Source organism: Gadus chalcogrammus, chromosome 23 (genome assembly GCF_026213295.1).
Source record: "Gadus chalcogrammus isolate NIFS_2021 chromosome 23, NIFS_Gcha_1.0, whole genome shotgun sequence".
NCBI classification, from domain to species: domain Eukaryota; kingdom Metazoa; phylum Chordata; class Actinopteri; order Gadiformes; family Gadidae; genus Gadus; species Gadus chalcogrammus.
Genome location: NC_079434.1, coordinates 19,389,081 through 19,401,906, shown reverse-complemented (window position 1 = coordinate 19,401,906; position 12,826 = coordinate 19,389,081). Strand labels below are relative to the sequence as shown.

Sequence of the window (12,826 nt, the reverse complement as noted above, 5' to 3'; positions counted from 1 at the left end):
ACTAACAACAGGTTACAACATCTGTCACCACACTATCAAACCACATGTGGGCCATTCATTTGTTCACCAGAGAGTTCATAACCACCTACACTCGGGGCAGGAAGGCTTGACATCTCATTGAACGCTGGCGTGCTACAGAGCCAAACTGTATCGCTGCGTACAGACCTGCACTAAGCCACCTTAAAACACTGCATCTCAGTTAATCCCAAATTATCCCGATACTCATTAATCCCAATTAATTGCTATTTTTTAAGATGTCCGGTGGGAATTGTTGAAGACAGATGGGGCTGTTCTGTTGAATTACTTGAACATTTAAGAAAAGCCCCAGCGAGCTGCAGCCTCTGCTGTTGGTTCCAGCAAAACCGGGAGAAAAGGCTGCTGCTGCTACAGTTTTCGCATTATAATTGTGATAGAGGACTATTTGCATTGCAGGATCGTATGCAGACTCCAACTATGGCTCTGACCTTCCCGCCCTAGCACCAGTGCAAGTGCGATCACCATTCCTTTCATTCGGATTCAGTACAGGAAACATTTAAACAAAGGTTTGTGGTTTCCAACTAAACAGTAGGTGGCGAAACAATATTATGATGCAATTCCTTTTTCTTCATCTAAGGAATATTTTTGCGGTTTAATTTCCTTATGTTTTGCAAAACAAAACACAAAAGATTAGCATTTTAGATGTGGCTGTTCTTGTGCTGCTTTTTGCGTCTTTATGCACTTGAGTCTCTACCTTCTGCTTCCAAATGACAGAGTTCTCTGGAGCCCTGACAAGAGGGCGGGAACTTGAGGAATATATTGTGTCTGTGTGTGTGTGTGTGTGTGTGTGTTAAATTAGTTGCTGTTGTGTGAGTTCCTGTTTGTGATTCTGAGTTCGGTGACTGTATGCCTCGAGCATAGAATGGCACACAATATATGCAAAGAGAGAAGGGTAAATAAACAAAAAAAATAAACACTAATCAGCTCCTGCGATACCGGCTTCACTGAGAAACGAAAGTTTCTCATTGTCTTGTGTTTTACCGTATCCTGTCTCCCGCCTCATCCCGGCATCTGTCAGAATCGACTGTGGTTCTGATCACAGCTGTGGTGTCCGTCTCCGTGGCGATGCCGGGTGTGGCAGTTCTGCTGCTATGGTAACAAGTCGCCAGGATCATGTAGGCCTGCAGGGAGTTTGGCCGCTTCCAGGAAGAGACGGAGAGAGATGCTGCAGGCGGCAGAAGCAGTGGTGTAACGAGAGAGAATGGAAATGCTCCCACAAACACACGCATACACACACACACACACACACGCGCACGCACGCACGCACGCACGCACGCACGCACGCACGCACGCACGCACGCACGCACGCACGCACGCACGCACGCACGCACGCACGCACGCACGCACGCACACACACACACACACACACACACACACACACACACACACACACACACACACACACACACACACAGACAAACTAATACTTACACAACCACAAACACAACACACTCACAGGCTACTACTTACACAACCACACACACCATCACAAACACACACTGACCTACAGACACACACCAACACTAATACCAACACATACACGCACACAAAAAAAGACCCCCTGCACACACAGCCACAAACCCCCCACAAAGTCTCACACACACATGCAAACACTTTCAGTGCACAGCCCTTTCTGTCAGGGTGTGTCAGTCAAATCGTTCCAATAACAACACACTGGTCGCCGCGGTGACAGTGATGCACCGGCAAGCTGACAAGCCAACACCCTCGCAGATGAACACACCTGCGCACACAAACACACACACATGGCCATCTCGTACTGAGGAAGTCGTGAGGACACAGTGAGGACCTGCTGGAGAGCACTGTAGTGCGTAGACACTCCGCTGTGAAGACTGAATAAGCTATATGCTAAACCGCTAACCCGTCAGCGCTGCACTGAGCACCTTGTGCTAACCACGTAGCATGCTATCTGTGTACTAGTGTCAGCCAGGTGCAGTTCCGACCTGTGCTCCTATTGCACACGTCATTCCTTTTCTTTCCTCAAAACCCGATCTCCTGCCTCCACTGTCCCTATCCATCCAGAACTCATCAAATTCACAAAGGACCGCAGACAAATGTATGAAGACGACGACAAAGGGACCAGAATCAAATCCAGAAAGTATCGTAGGGTCAGGGTGAAGAATAACACTAGTATATATTCTCTTGCCGGGACCATTTGTGGACACAGTTCGGTGTCCTCCCGCAGCGCCCACCAGCAGGTGTCTGGACCACTGACCGCGGGGGACAACCTCCGACCGTCGTCTCCATCAGCTCCCCCGCTGGGCCACACAAGCGGCCGCCCTCCCTCCACCGGGAGCCGGAGGCATCACGCCGCTCGGTTCGTCACCGACAATGTTTGGCGTGTCGAATGTCTCTGGCTGGCTCTGCTTGGATCCTAATGTGCCATTTTGAAACTCTGGTTTCTGGGGGGGGGGGGGGGAGGGTGTTTAAAAACACCCTCCTTTGGTGGACTGCAGAGCCACTGAGTCGGATGGTGTTCTGGATCCAACTAGCCTCTTTCCAGAGGTCAGTTGACTACGGGACATGGAGAAATGGTACGTGCCCACATTGTTAAGACAAGCCCGATTGATAAATATGTAGTATCTGTTTCTTTTCTTCCCTCCAGCCGGTGGTAAATAAATAAATAAGTCTATTATTTATTCCGGTGCTTTGTTCTGCTGTGTTGCCCGGGTCTGAGACGGTGAATGATAGCAAGGTGAATATTGTGCTTTATGCATTTCAAGTCACACACACAGGTCGTAACGTTGGTCTTTACTGCCCTCTAGCATAGTACAGAGGAACTGCACTCTTCTTGAAATGATTGTGTAGTCTCTCTTTCTTTAATATGAAAGGAAATGTTTGTCTTTGGGGTCGCATCTTTTTAATCCATGACATACATTTACAAAACTGTAATGTGTCGTTTTAAATAACAGCATGCATTGGTATACAAACATATTTATGATTTAAATCACGTCTTAAAACTCAACTCATTTATAACCGACTCATGTGTACCTTAGGTATAGTGTGGAATGAAAATGTGTGCGGTGTGTTCACATAACGTGCACCACCCTGCAGTGTCTAGCGGGGCCCAACTGCCCGTACCATAATTGTGTTCAGAAGACCGGACGGCCTGATGACTCATGCGTTTGGCAATGTTTGCATTGCATCACATTTCTTTTACGTTGACTTGCTAAACACCAGGAAAGTGCTTGCCATTATCATGAGGCATATCATCATCACCACAGTTATCATCATTGCCATGATCATCATCATCATAATCATCATAAAAGTCTGGCCTTTAGAAGAGGCCAAAGTCCAGTTTGTTTGGCTGAATCATGTTGGCAAAGAGGAACAGAAGGAGCTGCTCAGAATATATTGGTTGGTGTTGTCTGTCTGCCCGTAGATGGCTGCAGGCTAGCCTTGCTGGGGAGAAGTTAAGCAGCCCAGCAGAATTCATCCTCACAATGCAGCCTTGTTCGCGCCCACAGTGTCTGAGCCAGCATGTGGCACGCGGCGGAATGAACCGAGGCTTTGTGTGTGGGTGTGTCACAGATATTGTTTTCATTTGTCTGTTTTCTCCGCATTTTCCTTCCTGTTTCATCATGAAACCAATCTCATCAGGACCAGCCCTCCTCGGAGGTGAGACTTGTGTGGGAAAAGTTTGGGAACAGGAATAGGATAGGAGTGGGGGAAGGTGTGTGACAATACAACCTGTTATATATGATGTGGCGTTTAATTAGAGCTGTTGTCAACAGCTCTGATTAAAGAGACTGATTGCTGTTGGAACAAAGGACCTCCTAAATCTTTTGTGGTTCATCTTTTTGGACCCATGGCTATACAAAGACTGTCCGGCATGAATCTGGAGCATCGACACCCTTATTTCACAAACATACTCAGTATTGAGGTGGCTGGGTTCATGCTGATCAGGAAGCAACCTGCAGATTGCCTCAAAAGATGCAAGAATAATACAACTTTTCTATAAACGTTAAGGGAAAGGGTTCCAAAAAAGTGTGACGCGTCCATTAAATCCAAAGTTATTGAAACAGAACTAGAGAAGTCTAGTAAGTGCTGTCTTGTTATTTTTCCACATAGCAAGAGAAGGTGCAACATGAAAGATGGAAGCAAACATAGTTATGTTATATTGTAAATGAAATACTATTTATTATTATTTATAGTTATTATTATTATGCTGGTATTGTTATTCGGTCACGCTCTTAATTTTTTTATTTTTTCATTGTTGTCGCTAGTTGTGATTGGCTGGATCTGCATCGAGAGAAGACGTTCCCTCAACTCCTCCACAGGCGATTGGTCGCCTCCGCTGTCCAATCACAGCTCAGATGCAAAGTGGCTTGGTGGTCAGTTTGAAGCTTTTCTCTCGAAGTAACCTCAGCGAATCCATGAAGATATATGACTAACATCGACACCCCTTATGGATCAAGCATTCTCAACACACGCAAGGGCGGACTTTAACCGACTTTCATCGGATCTGAACGTTTTCAGGTGTCATTAAAGGGAGCTAGCCATGAGTAGCGTAACCTCATTCCCAGGCGGAACGCTAGGAGCGCGCTGCTCCAAAGCGCGTTATTGGCGAGGGGGAGGGCGGGACTTTCAGCTCTATGGATTAAGCGGCGAGAGGCAAGAGAGGTACTTCCGGTGGAGAGGTATTTATCAATTTTTTCGGACATTCCTTATCATTTCTTTAGTCGAACCTCGAATATAAATTATACTTGTGGTTGAGATACTTCACGTTATTCTAAATCCGTGAACCGCCATACCCAACCCATGGGACGCAAGAGACCGGAAACAGCTTCGCAGTAGACCGGTATAACGTTACAGCCCAGTATCCTCTCAGCCTTGGCGTAACAGTCGCTAGCATGACAACCAGGAGGAGATCATTGGTGCCCTCCCCTGTGGCTTGGTGGCTACCAGCAGGTAAGTTGCACCCTTTCCTTTCTTTACCACCATCGATGAGGCTACGAATCGGCATGTATTTACGAAAAAGAAGAAAAGTGTTTGCCTGGTCATCGTTTACACTATCCACACCGAGACTAAAGTGATGGGTTGTAGGGTGAGGATCTGTGCCAAGCCTCAGAGAGCTAACATTAGCAGAGTAGCTGTCAGCCATAGCCCCAGCTCCCCAGTGCACACAGCTGGGAGGCACAGGGCGATCAGCTCGGTTAAACCCCTTAAACAACACAAAATGAACCGTTTTTCCGACGGTTCTCGTGTTATTTGTTGGGGGATCTGTGCAGTGGGTCTGGGCTGTGGTGGTGGTGGTGGTTGCTGCCCTTGTCGTGTCATTCTGCTGTCCAACACACCTTGTGGTGTTGGATTACAGCTTGACATTTATCAGACGCCCCCCTTCTTTCGCTCTCTGGCGAATAGTTGTTGTTACACGGCTGTTTATTGGGCATATTCGGTAACGTTGTGCTTACAATACTGTGTACGTAGTGAGGATAAGGGCGACTTGGCCATCCATGTTGGGTGTTTGTTTTCATAGTCATGTAACATGAGTTAAAGTTATGCTTGTCGTTCTGCCATTCAAATGAACAATGGTGGATGTGGGCAGCTAGTGAATCTGTGTTTAGTGAGGTGATTTACAGTTTACATTGTAGTAATCCAAAATGGGCTTCTGTATTTTATTGTACCATGTTGATAGAGAAATAGCCTAACACCCCCGGTTTCCTATATTAAAAGGCTGTTCCCCCAGTACTTCCTCTCACACCCTGGCCCTGCTGTCCCGTGCATAAGGGAGGCCTGATGCATATTGAGTGGATCATCTGAAGGGATTACCTCCAGCCATGGAAGGACTGCTCCGTCATCCCCAAGGTAAACTAGTAACATAAGGAGTTCACTGCTCCAGACTGAGAGATATTCAAGTTAAACCAAGCAGTGTTTGAAAGGGTGCATCATGGGTTATGTAATTAGACAGACGACATCGAAGTAAAGCTTTGTAAGGGGTTGGCAAATTTAGGAAGGCTGCATTTTGCTAATTTCAGATTAAATTGGCAGCTTGGGGCGGTGCCCACTTGCCCTAGTCGGACGTTTTACTATTGCCTGGGATAGTATGCCCCCAGAAATAAAGGGGGAAGTATCGGAATATATGAATTGCTTAAGTATTCTAAAAGTAATGCAAGGAGACTGGTTTCCAGCTACTCTAAATCACACATTGGGGAAGTTAGTATAAATAAAGATAAATAAGTAAGAATAATGTGTAGGAGGATTGAGCTAAAGATAAACCAAGTATTTTTCTCTTATTGCTTTGCGTGGGATGGGAACTGGTCAAATGGTTTTATATATGTCCTCACTTCACTCATGGACTTGAAAATCTGCATGGATTGGAGTATGGGTTCTCTGGTACCAATGGCTGTTCTGTAGCATATTAAAAGCCACACAAACAAACAAGTTGGAAATCCTGATAGAAGTAGGCTAGCTGTTAGTTTTGTGTTCTTCTCCTTGACGTCCATAGTCAAATTATGATTATCTTCCTTGCTATAACCGTACATGTCTCATTTTCATTTTTTCGTTGGGTGTATTTGTGAAGTTAGTTCATTCAAATTTGTATAATTATCAAGGCCGTGGCTCCCGCAATGTCACGTTTCCACCACATGGCGGCGTAATTTGCCAACAATTGGTCCGACCGTATAAACTGGCCAGCGCTTTCATTTTGCATTGCATCGTATTCTATATAAATAACTTTAGTTTCCACAAGCCATCCATAGTATACTGCATTTTTACCAAAATAAAATGCATTTACAAGAATAAAAAGCATTCCTTATGTATTCATCAATGTGTGCATGTGTTAATGTTCCTACATTCCCACTATAGAATATCTAATATTATAATAGTCCAATAATCATTCAATACTCTAATCTACACATCATATCAGGAGATTTTTTTTAGATCATAAAACCCATTTCCGCATCGAATGTAAAATAATAATATTAAAAGTCACAAATGTACCACCCAAAAAGTTTCGCATCCAAACTTTGCCCACCCGACCCCCTTATCAGCATCCATCCATCCATCGGCGGTACCCCTCCTCTCCACCGCATCCCAAGGGCTCGGCAAGGCGCGCAGGCGTACGACGCTGCGTGGGAATGGCTGCATTGTGATCGAGGGGGTTGGGCCGCGCGGAAACTCACAGCACAGCCCTGCGAGGAGTCTGTAATGTCCGCCATGTTGGCCATGGCGTATTGAACCAGGGAGGAACAGCGGACCGCGGAGAACAGGGAGACCGACCGACAGCGACCGACACCCGGGCCTGCGCGGCTCCGTTCGCACCGCACCTTGAAGCCCGCCGTCCCCACCGATCAATTCACGGATAAACACCAATTTCCTCCATGAGATCTCGGAGCAGGGTTGCTGTTCATCTTGGCTTTGGATCGCATAGGTTCATGCTGCGCTGCATATTGTAGAGAAATGAGTAAACTGTCGTTTCGCGCCCGGGCGCTGGACGCCGCTAAGCCGCTGCCCGTGTTCCGCTGCGAGGACCTGCCGGACCTGCACGAGTACGCCTCCATCAACCGGGCCGTGCCGCAGATGCCGACCGGCATGGAGAAGGAGGAGGAATCGGTATGTTGGGAGCGCTGCTTCTGCACTTCATGACGGATAGCCTTTTGCCTTATTTTTCATTTGGAGAGGCGCTGCCTGCGCAGGCAAAGTGGCAAAATGGCCGCCATTGCTACTGTTTTTTTCTTCCGCGGACTACACGACGGATCTCGACGTGTAACGCGTCTCAAGACCCGGTTTTGCCGCGAACGTTATCGTAAAGTCGCTTTTATTTTGTGTTCGACCCGAAGCTTGTGTTGTGTATAACGGCGGCGCTCCAAACCGCCACCGAGAGCACAAAGGGAGTCACGTGACCCGTGTTTCCGCCACCATTTTGTTGGGTTTCTCTGTGGAGGGACGGCCGCGCCGGGCCTTTGGCGTAGTGCGGCGGCGCGGAGCTGCCGCCAGGGGGAGACAGGGAGCCCGGTGGCGCAGAGCGGCGGCCAGGGGGCGACAGGGAGCATGGGGGCTTCTGACAGCAAGCAGCGTCCAGCTGACAGCTCCAGCAGCCAGCATGGGCTGTCTGCGCACCGGTGGAGTGTGTGTTTGCCGCTCTGGAGCTGTTTTACGAAAATAATCTGTTGAGTCTTCTGTAGTTTTTTCGAGGCTACATGCTTTATTATTTTAACAGTGACGAGATTTATCTCCCGGAGGGGAACAATACAAATGTAAAGTGCTAATTAAAACAAAAATAAACGCTAAAGTAAAGAAAACGGAACAAACAGGGCCGACAAGACAAACGGTATAATACAAATGATGTGTATGATACAAATGGCAGGGGCACGAAATATAACCATAATGCTGGTAAATGTTGTTTTTAAACCCCGTGCACTGGTGGCTTCATGCAGCAATAAGTCACCCGTTCATTCAACCGAGTCCCCTGAAATTAACTCTTTAACTTTGCAGTTTAGCCCACAGTCACAAAGTTAATCCGTTTTTACTTTCATCCAAACGTTCATTGAGTCTGTGATCCTTTTTTTGTACTTGGCGGATGATGATGTTGTTGCCATTATCCTCAAATCAAATCGATCCGCAAACTGACAGCAGGAACCTAGGCGGCTTGTAAAATAACTACTTCAACTAATGTAGCCCATGCAAATGTTTTTGCATGTTTTGTCACTTGCTAATTATATGGGTGTTGCTGAATGCAAAGGAGGCAATTATGTGGTTCCTTCAATGAACGGATTGAGGCTGATATAAAAATGTCAGTAATAATTGAGCCTTATTGTTCTCTCTCTACCACCTTTACTACTAATGCCTTATGAGATGAGGCTGAATCCTCAAAAGCCTAGCCTACTTAGTATTTAGTATGTGCTGTTTTTAAACCCTAAAACCTGCTCATTATTGAACTAGTTCATTTTGTGGGTTTGTTCACTGCTTTCTAGGTTTGACTGTGATTAGATAGAACCGTTTCGTAATCGGTCATCACAAGTGGGAGTGTAGGCCAAAGAATCTGCCTGATCACTTTGTTTACCTTTTTCCTGTTCTACGATTGGTCACATTGCCGCTCTGAATCCCAATGGCTGCTGAAGAGTGGCCACAAACAAGGGAAAGTGGTGTAAAATCAGCATAAATCTCCCCTGCCCAACCACATGCGCACACATGGCCCAATAGACACTGTTACGTAATGGAATGACAGATGAGGTAAACAGGCCGTTTTACTACACGACTACACACATGGCTTAGCAGCCTGACCTACATTCTGGCCCGCGAGACATGCTGTGTTCCTGTGTTGACAGACTGCCTGTACAGGCACTGACCTCTCACTGGGAAGACATCGCCCATGGCATGCTTCAAATACTCTCAACTGTATTTGATTATTTATCACTTTGACTAGTATTAACAATTTGGTTATTTTTAGAGATAATTTAGTAGTCACTTGGAGTGCGTGGGTCTCTCCTGGGTTGGCGGGGTCTGGAGGGTCTCCGTTACCTGCTGCTTGATCCATGTGTAGGTTAGCAGGTGCTGTTATCCAAGGTTACTTGCAGGGGATTCAGATGCTGTATTTTAGGGGTAAGTAGGGGACGGGGCCTCAAGCGAAAGGATGCCTACAGATAAGGCTGTAGACATTGGTGTTAACTCTCTAACCCACACTTCTCTCCCTGCGGTTCCTCATTTGCAGTAGTATAGCGTGCTGAGTTGATGTCTTCTTCGCATCTGCTGCTCTTAAACTGGGGTGAGACGGTGGTTGTTGTGGAAACCGTGGGCGGGGGGAGTGGGGGTCCCCCCTGAAGTCATTCGGGGCAAGTGCCAAACCCTCCTACCTGTGTGCCATTCATCAAGGGCCCACTTTCCCCCTAATTACTGTTGCAAAGGGCCCCCCGTGTTTATAGTCTGCAGTCTGGTCTCTATCGAACCCTCGGGGTACAATAGGATACCCCCCGGGGTGGAGGCGGTCCAAGGGTGTACCCCCTCGGTGTCTGGGCAGACAAAGCCCCCAGCCTCAGGGGGAGACCCGGGTTATGGCTGTGTGTGTCATCGGTTCCCCGTGCGGACGGAACCCAAGGCAGGTCAGCGCTGTGGCACTGGGAGCGTGGCTCTCTCCTGGGTGAGGGGGGGTCTGGAGGTTCTCCAGGAGCTGCTGCTTGAGTCTTGTGTGGTTCAGAAGTGTGCTTGGTATTGCAGAGTCTATCCTTCCATCAGGCTTGTGTGCCTGATACGGACTGCCAAGTGAAGACAGGGAAGTTGAAAAATTGGAAATTTAAGCAGCATTGTGGGCAGGATGGTCAAGTGGTGTTCTGACTTCTGGCTGAAAAGTTCCGGGTTCAAACCCAGATTTTGCAGTCTAAATGCATTCTGCGTCTTTGAGCCTGAAGGCTGAGATGGTAAATGTGACGCGTCAGAGGCGGATATTGCATAGGACCACAGTTCAGCACCGCTACAGGGGATACTGCCTCCTTAGTGAGCGCGCTTGTATGTAGAACCGCGCACTGCACGTCCCCTGTGGTCGTAACGCAAGCAAATACCTGAGACCCTCCTCACGTCCGTGTTAAGTAATTGTCAATGCGGACCAGCTTCCGCCAAACAGGCTGTAACGTGTGTTATTGAGTGTTCTGTGGGTGATAAAATGGTTTATTTTCTCTGAAAATCAGATTAAGTGAATTGGGTTGTTTGCTAGCGTCTGTGGATATTTGCAAGCACTTGATTAATTGCTATGAAATGGTTGCTGGATTTTTTTTTCATTGAAGAGTAAAACAATTACTACCTGACCTTTGAGTCCCTGTCAATTAATATCAAATATATTTTGTTCTTCAAAAGCCATTTATCTTTCCATGCGTCAGGAATGTAATGTTGAATCTGCAAGAGCAGAACACTGTCAAGGTCTGCTTGCTTTTGCTCTCACCCCCTCACTGCTTTGTGAATGAGTGACTCCGGTTAAGAGTTCTGTGACTGTATTTCGCCACGGTTGAAAGAATTTTAATTGGTTGAATTCCTGGCCAGGATTGCGCTTTCTCCGTCCTTGTGGGCAACTTTTGTTTAATTGTTGTTTTGCAGTCGACGGCAGGATAAACACTTTCAGAAACAAATTCAATGTAACCGAATCCGATGGAGCGGACCGGCCCCTTGAGAGTCCACCAGGTTACACGTTGTGCCTGAAATATACATGGTAACACTTTAATGGCCCTATGCGTACCACTTTAATATACCGCGTCAGTAAAGTGTAACTGTCTGCAGAACTGCCGAGGTGTGCCAGCAGACTAAACCTTAAACTAGTGCGCTTGGTTTAATCTAGTGTCTGGACAAGCATAAACAAGTCTATTGTGACACATAATGTATTTTGAAGCCACTGTGTGAAAATATTACCCCTGTCAACTGGTTCTAAAGTTGTGAAATGTGAAGAAAAGTTGCAGGGAAAGAGTCATCTTTCCTTGCACCTTTTCATGTTGGTGTATGACTTCAGGCCGAAAGGTGCTTGGTTAAATCCAAATGTTGGGGTTGAACCCTGCACCCTCCCTGCATCTCAATCACAAGCATCGGTTTATCTTCCTGTGTATGTTTATTTCCTCCTAAGTCTCATTATAAGACGATGTGCTAAATATTAAGTTGTGAAGGACTTGACTCATGAAACACCTCTGAGTGAGACTTCCTCCTCCTCCCTCCTCACTTCCTGCCTCCTCATCTCCTATTTCCCCCCCCCCCCCCCCCCAGGAACACCACTTGCAGCGGGCCATCTCGGCACAGCAGGTGTACGGCGAGAAGCGCGACAGCATGGTGATCCCAGTGCCCGAGGGTCAGAGCGACATCGGCTACTACGAGTCCCTCTACCCGGGGGACTTCAAGATGCCAAAGCAGCTCATTCACATACAGCGTGAGTAGGCCTCCGCCCGCGACCTCTCGCCTGTGTAGTGTGGACGCTAGCCTCCCGAATATGATTTTAGATTCATATACCTCGAAGCTGATGGAAGACGTGCCCAGATATGAGGGGAACCGGTCGGTTCACTTTGTTCTAGGGGTGTAACGTTACACAAAAGTCACGGTTCGGTACTTACATTGGTTTTGGCACGTACGGTTCATAGTTAAGGGGAAAATTAAAAAACTGCTTGTTTGTCAACAACGGAGACTGGCCGTAGATCAGCAGCAATGAAAACACAGATAAACTTGGTTATGGCATTTGCATTTCTGAATTCCCAGACAGGGGTTGTTGAAATAGTGTTGTGAGCTGGGTTTGCACAGCTTTTTTTTTCACAGCAAAGGTGATGGTTACACCTGGTGCCTTTTCAAATGCGTGTGCAGGTTGAAGTGCTGTACGTAGACACGGAGAGCCCTCTCCATAGCCGGAGAGCCTGTCGGAGACCCTCTCCATAGCTTACGTGTGCATCCAATATTTTTTATCTATCCGTCGACGCCATGGACCTATTGGTCGACGCAACGGAGACGGTAAGGGCTGTGATTGGTCCTCTTAAAGGTTGGGTATGGAATTCTCTTTTTTGGCCATTTTTGCAAAACTACTTGAAATCCTTATCATAACCCACTTACAGCCACTGAGGTAGAAGTACTGACATGAAAATTAAACGAGTCAATCATCTGTGGAACGGGCAGGGCTCGAAAAACTGCATGATTGCGCGTCCATGTACTTGGAATGGGTGGAGTCAGCGTTGAAGGAGAGGGGGTAGGACCATTTGAGTTGTGTGTTTTCAAAATCTGCTGGCGTTTCTCCAATGCCATACCCAACCTTTAACGGAATCATTTCCGGAATCACTTCTCCGGTTTGACACTGCCCCTTAATAACTTTGTACATTGT

The 12,826-nt window shown here is 47.0% G+C and overlaps 1 protein-coding gene across 4 annotated transcripts in view; it reads left to right on the top strand.

Moving 5' to 3' along the window:
- Nucleotides 1-4,366: 4,366 nt before the first annotated feature.
- Nucleotides 4,367-12,826, top strand: part of epc1a (enhancer of polycomb homolog 1 (Drosophila) a) — a 31,695-nt gene continuing 23,235 nt past the window's right edge. For 2 of the 4 annotated variants that reach the window (XM_056583841.1, XM_056583839.1), the window contains exons 1-2: nt 4,367-7,608; nt 11,734-11,893. In XM_056583841.1, the coding sequence (XP_056439816.1) occupies nt 7,456-7,608; nt 11,734-11,893 (313 nt within the window). In that variant the 5' untranslated portion in view covers nt 4,367-7,455. The remainder of the gene's footprint in view (nt 7,609-11,733; nt 11,894-12,826) is intronic. The other 2 variants (XM_056583840.1, XM_056583842.1) reach the window with 2 other exon arrangements.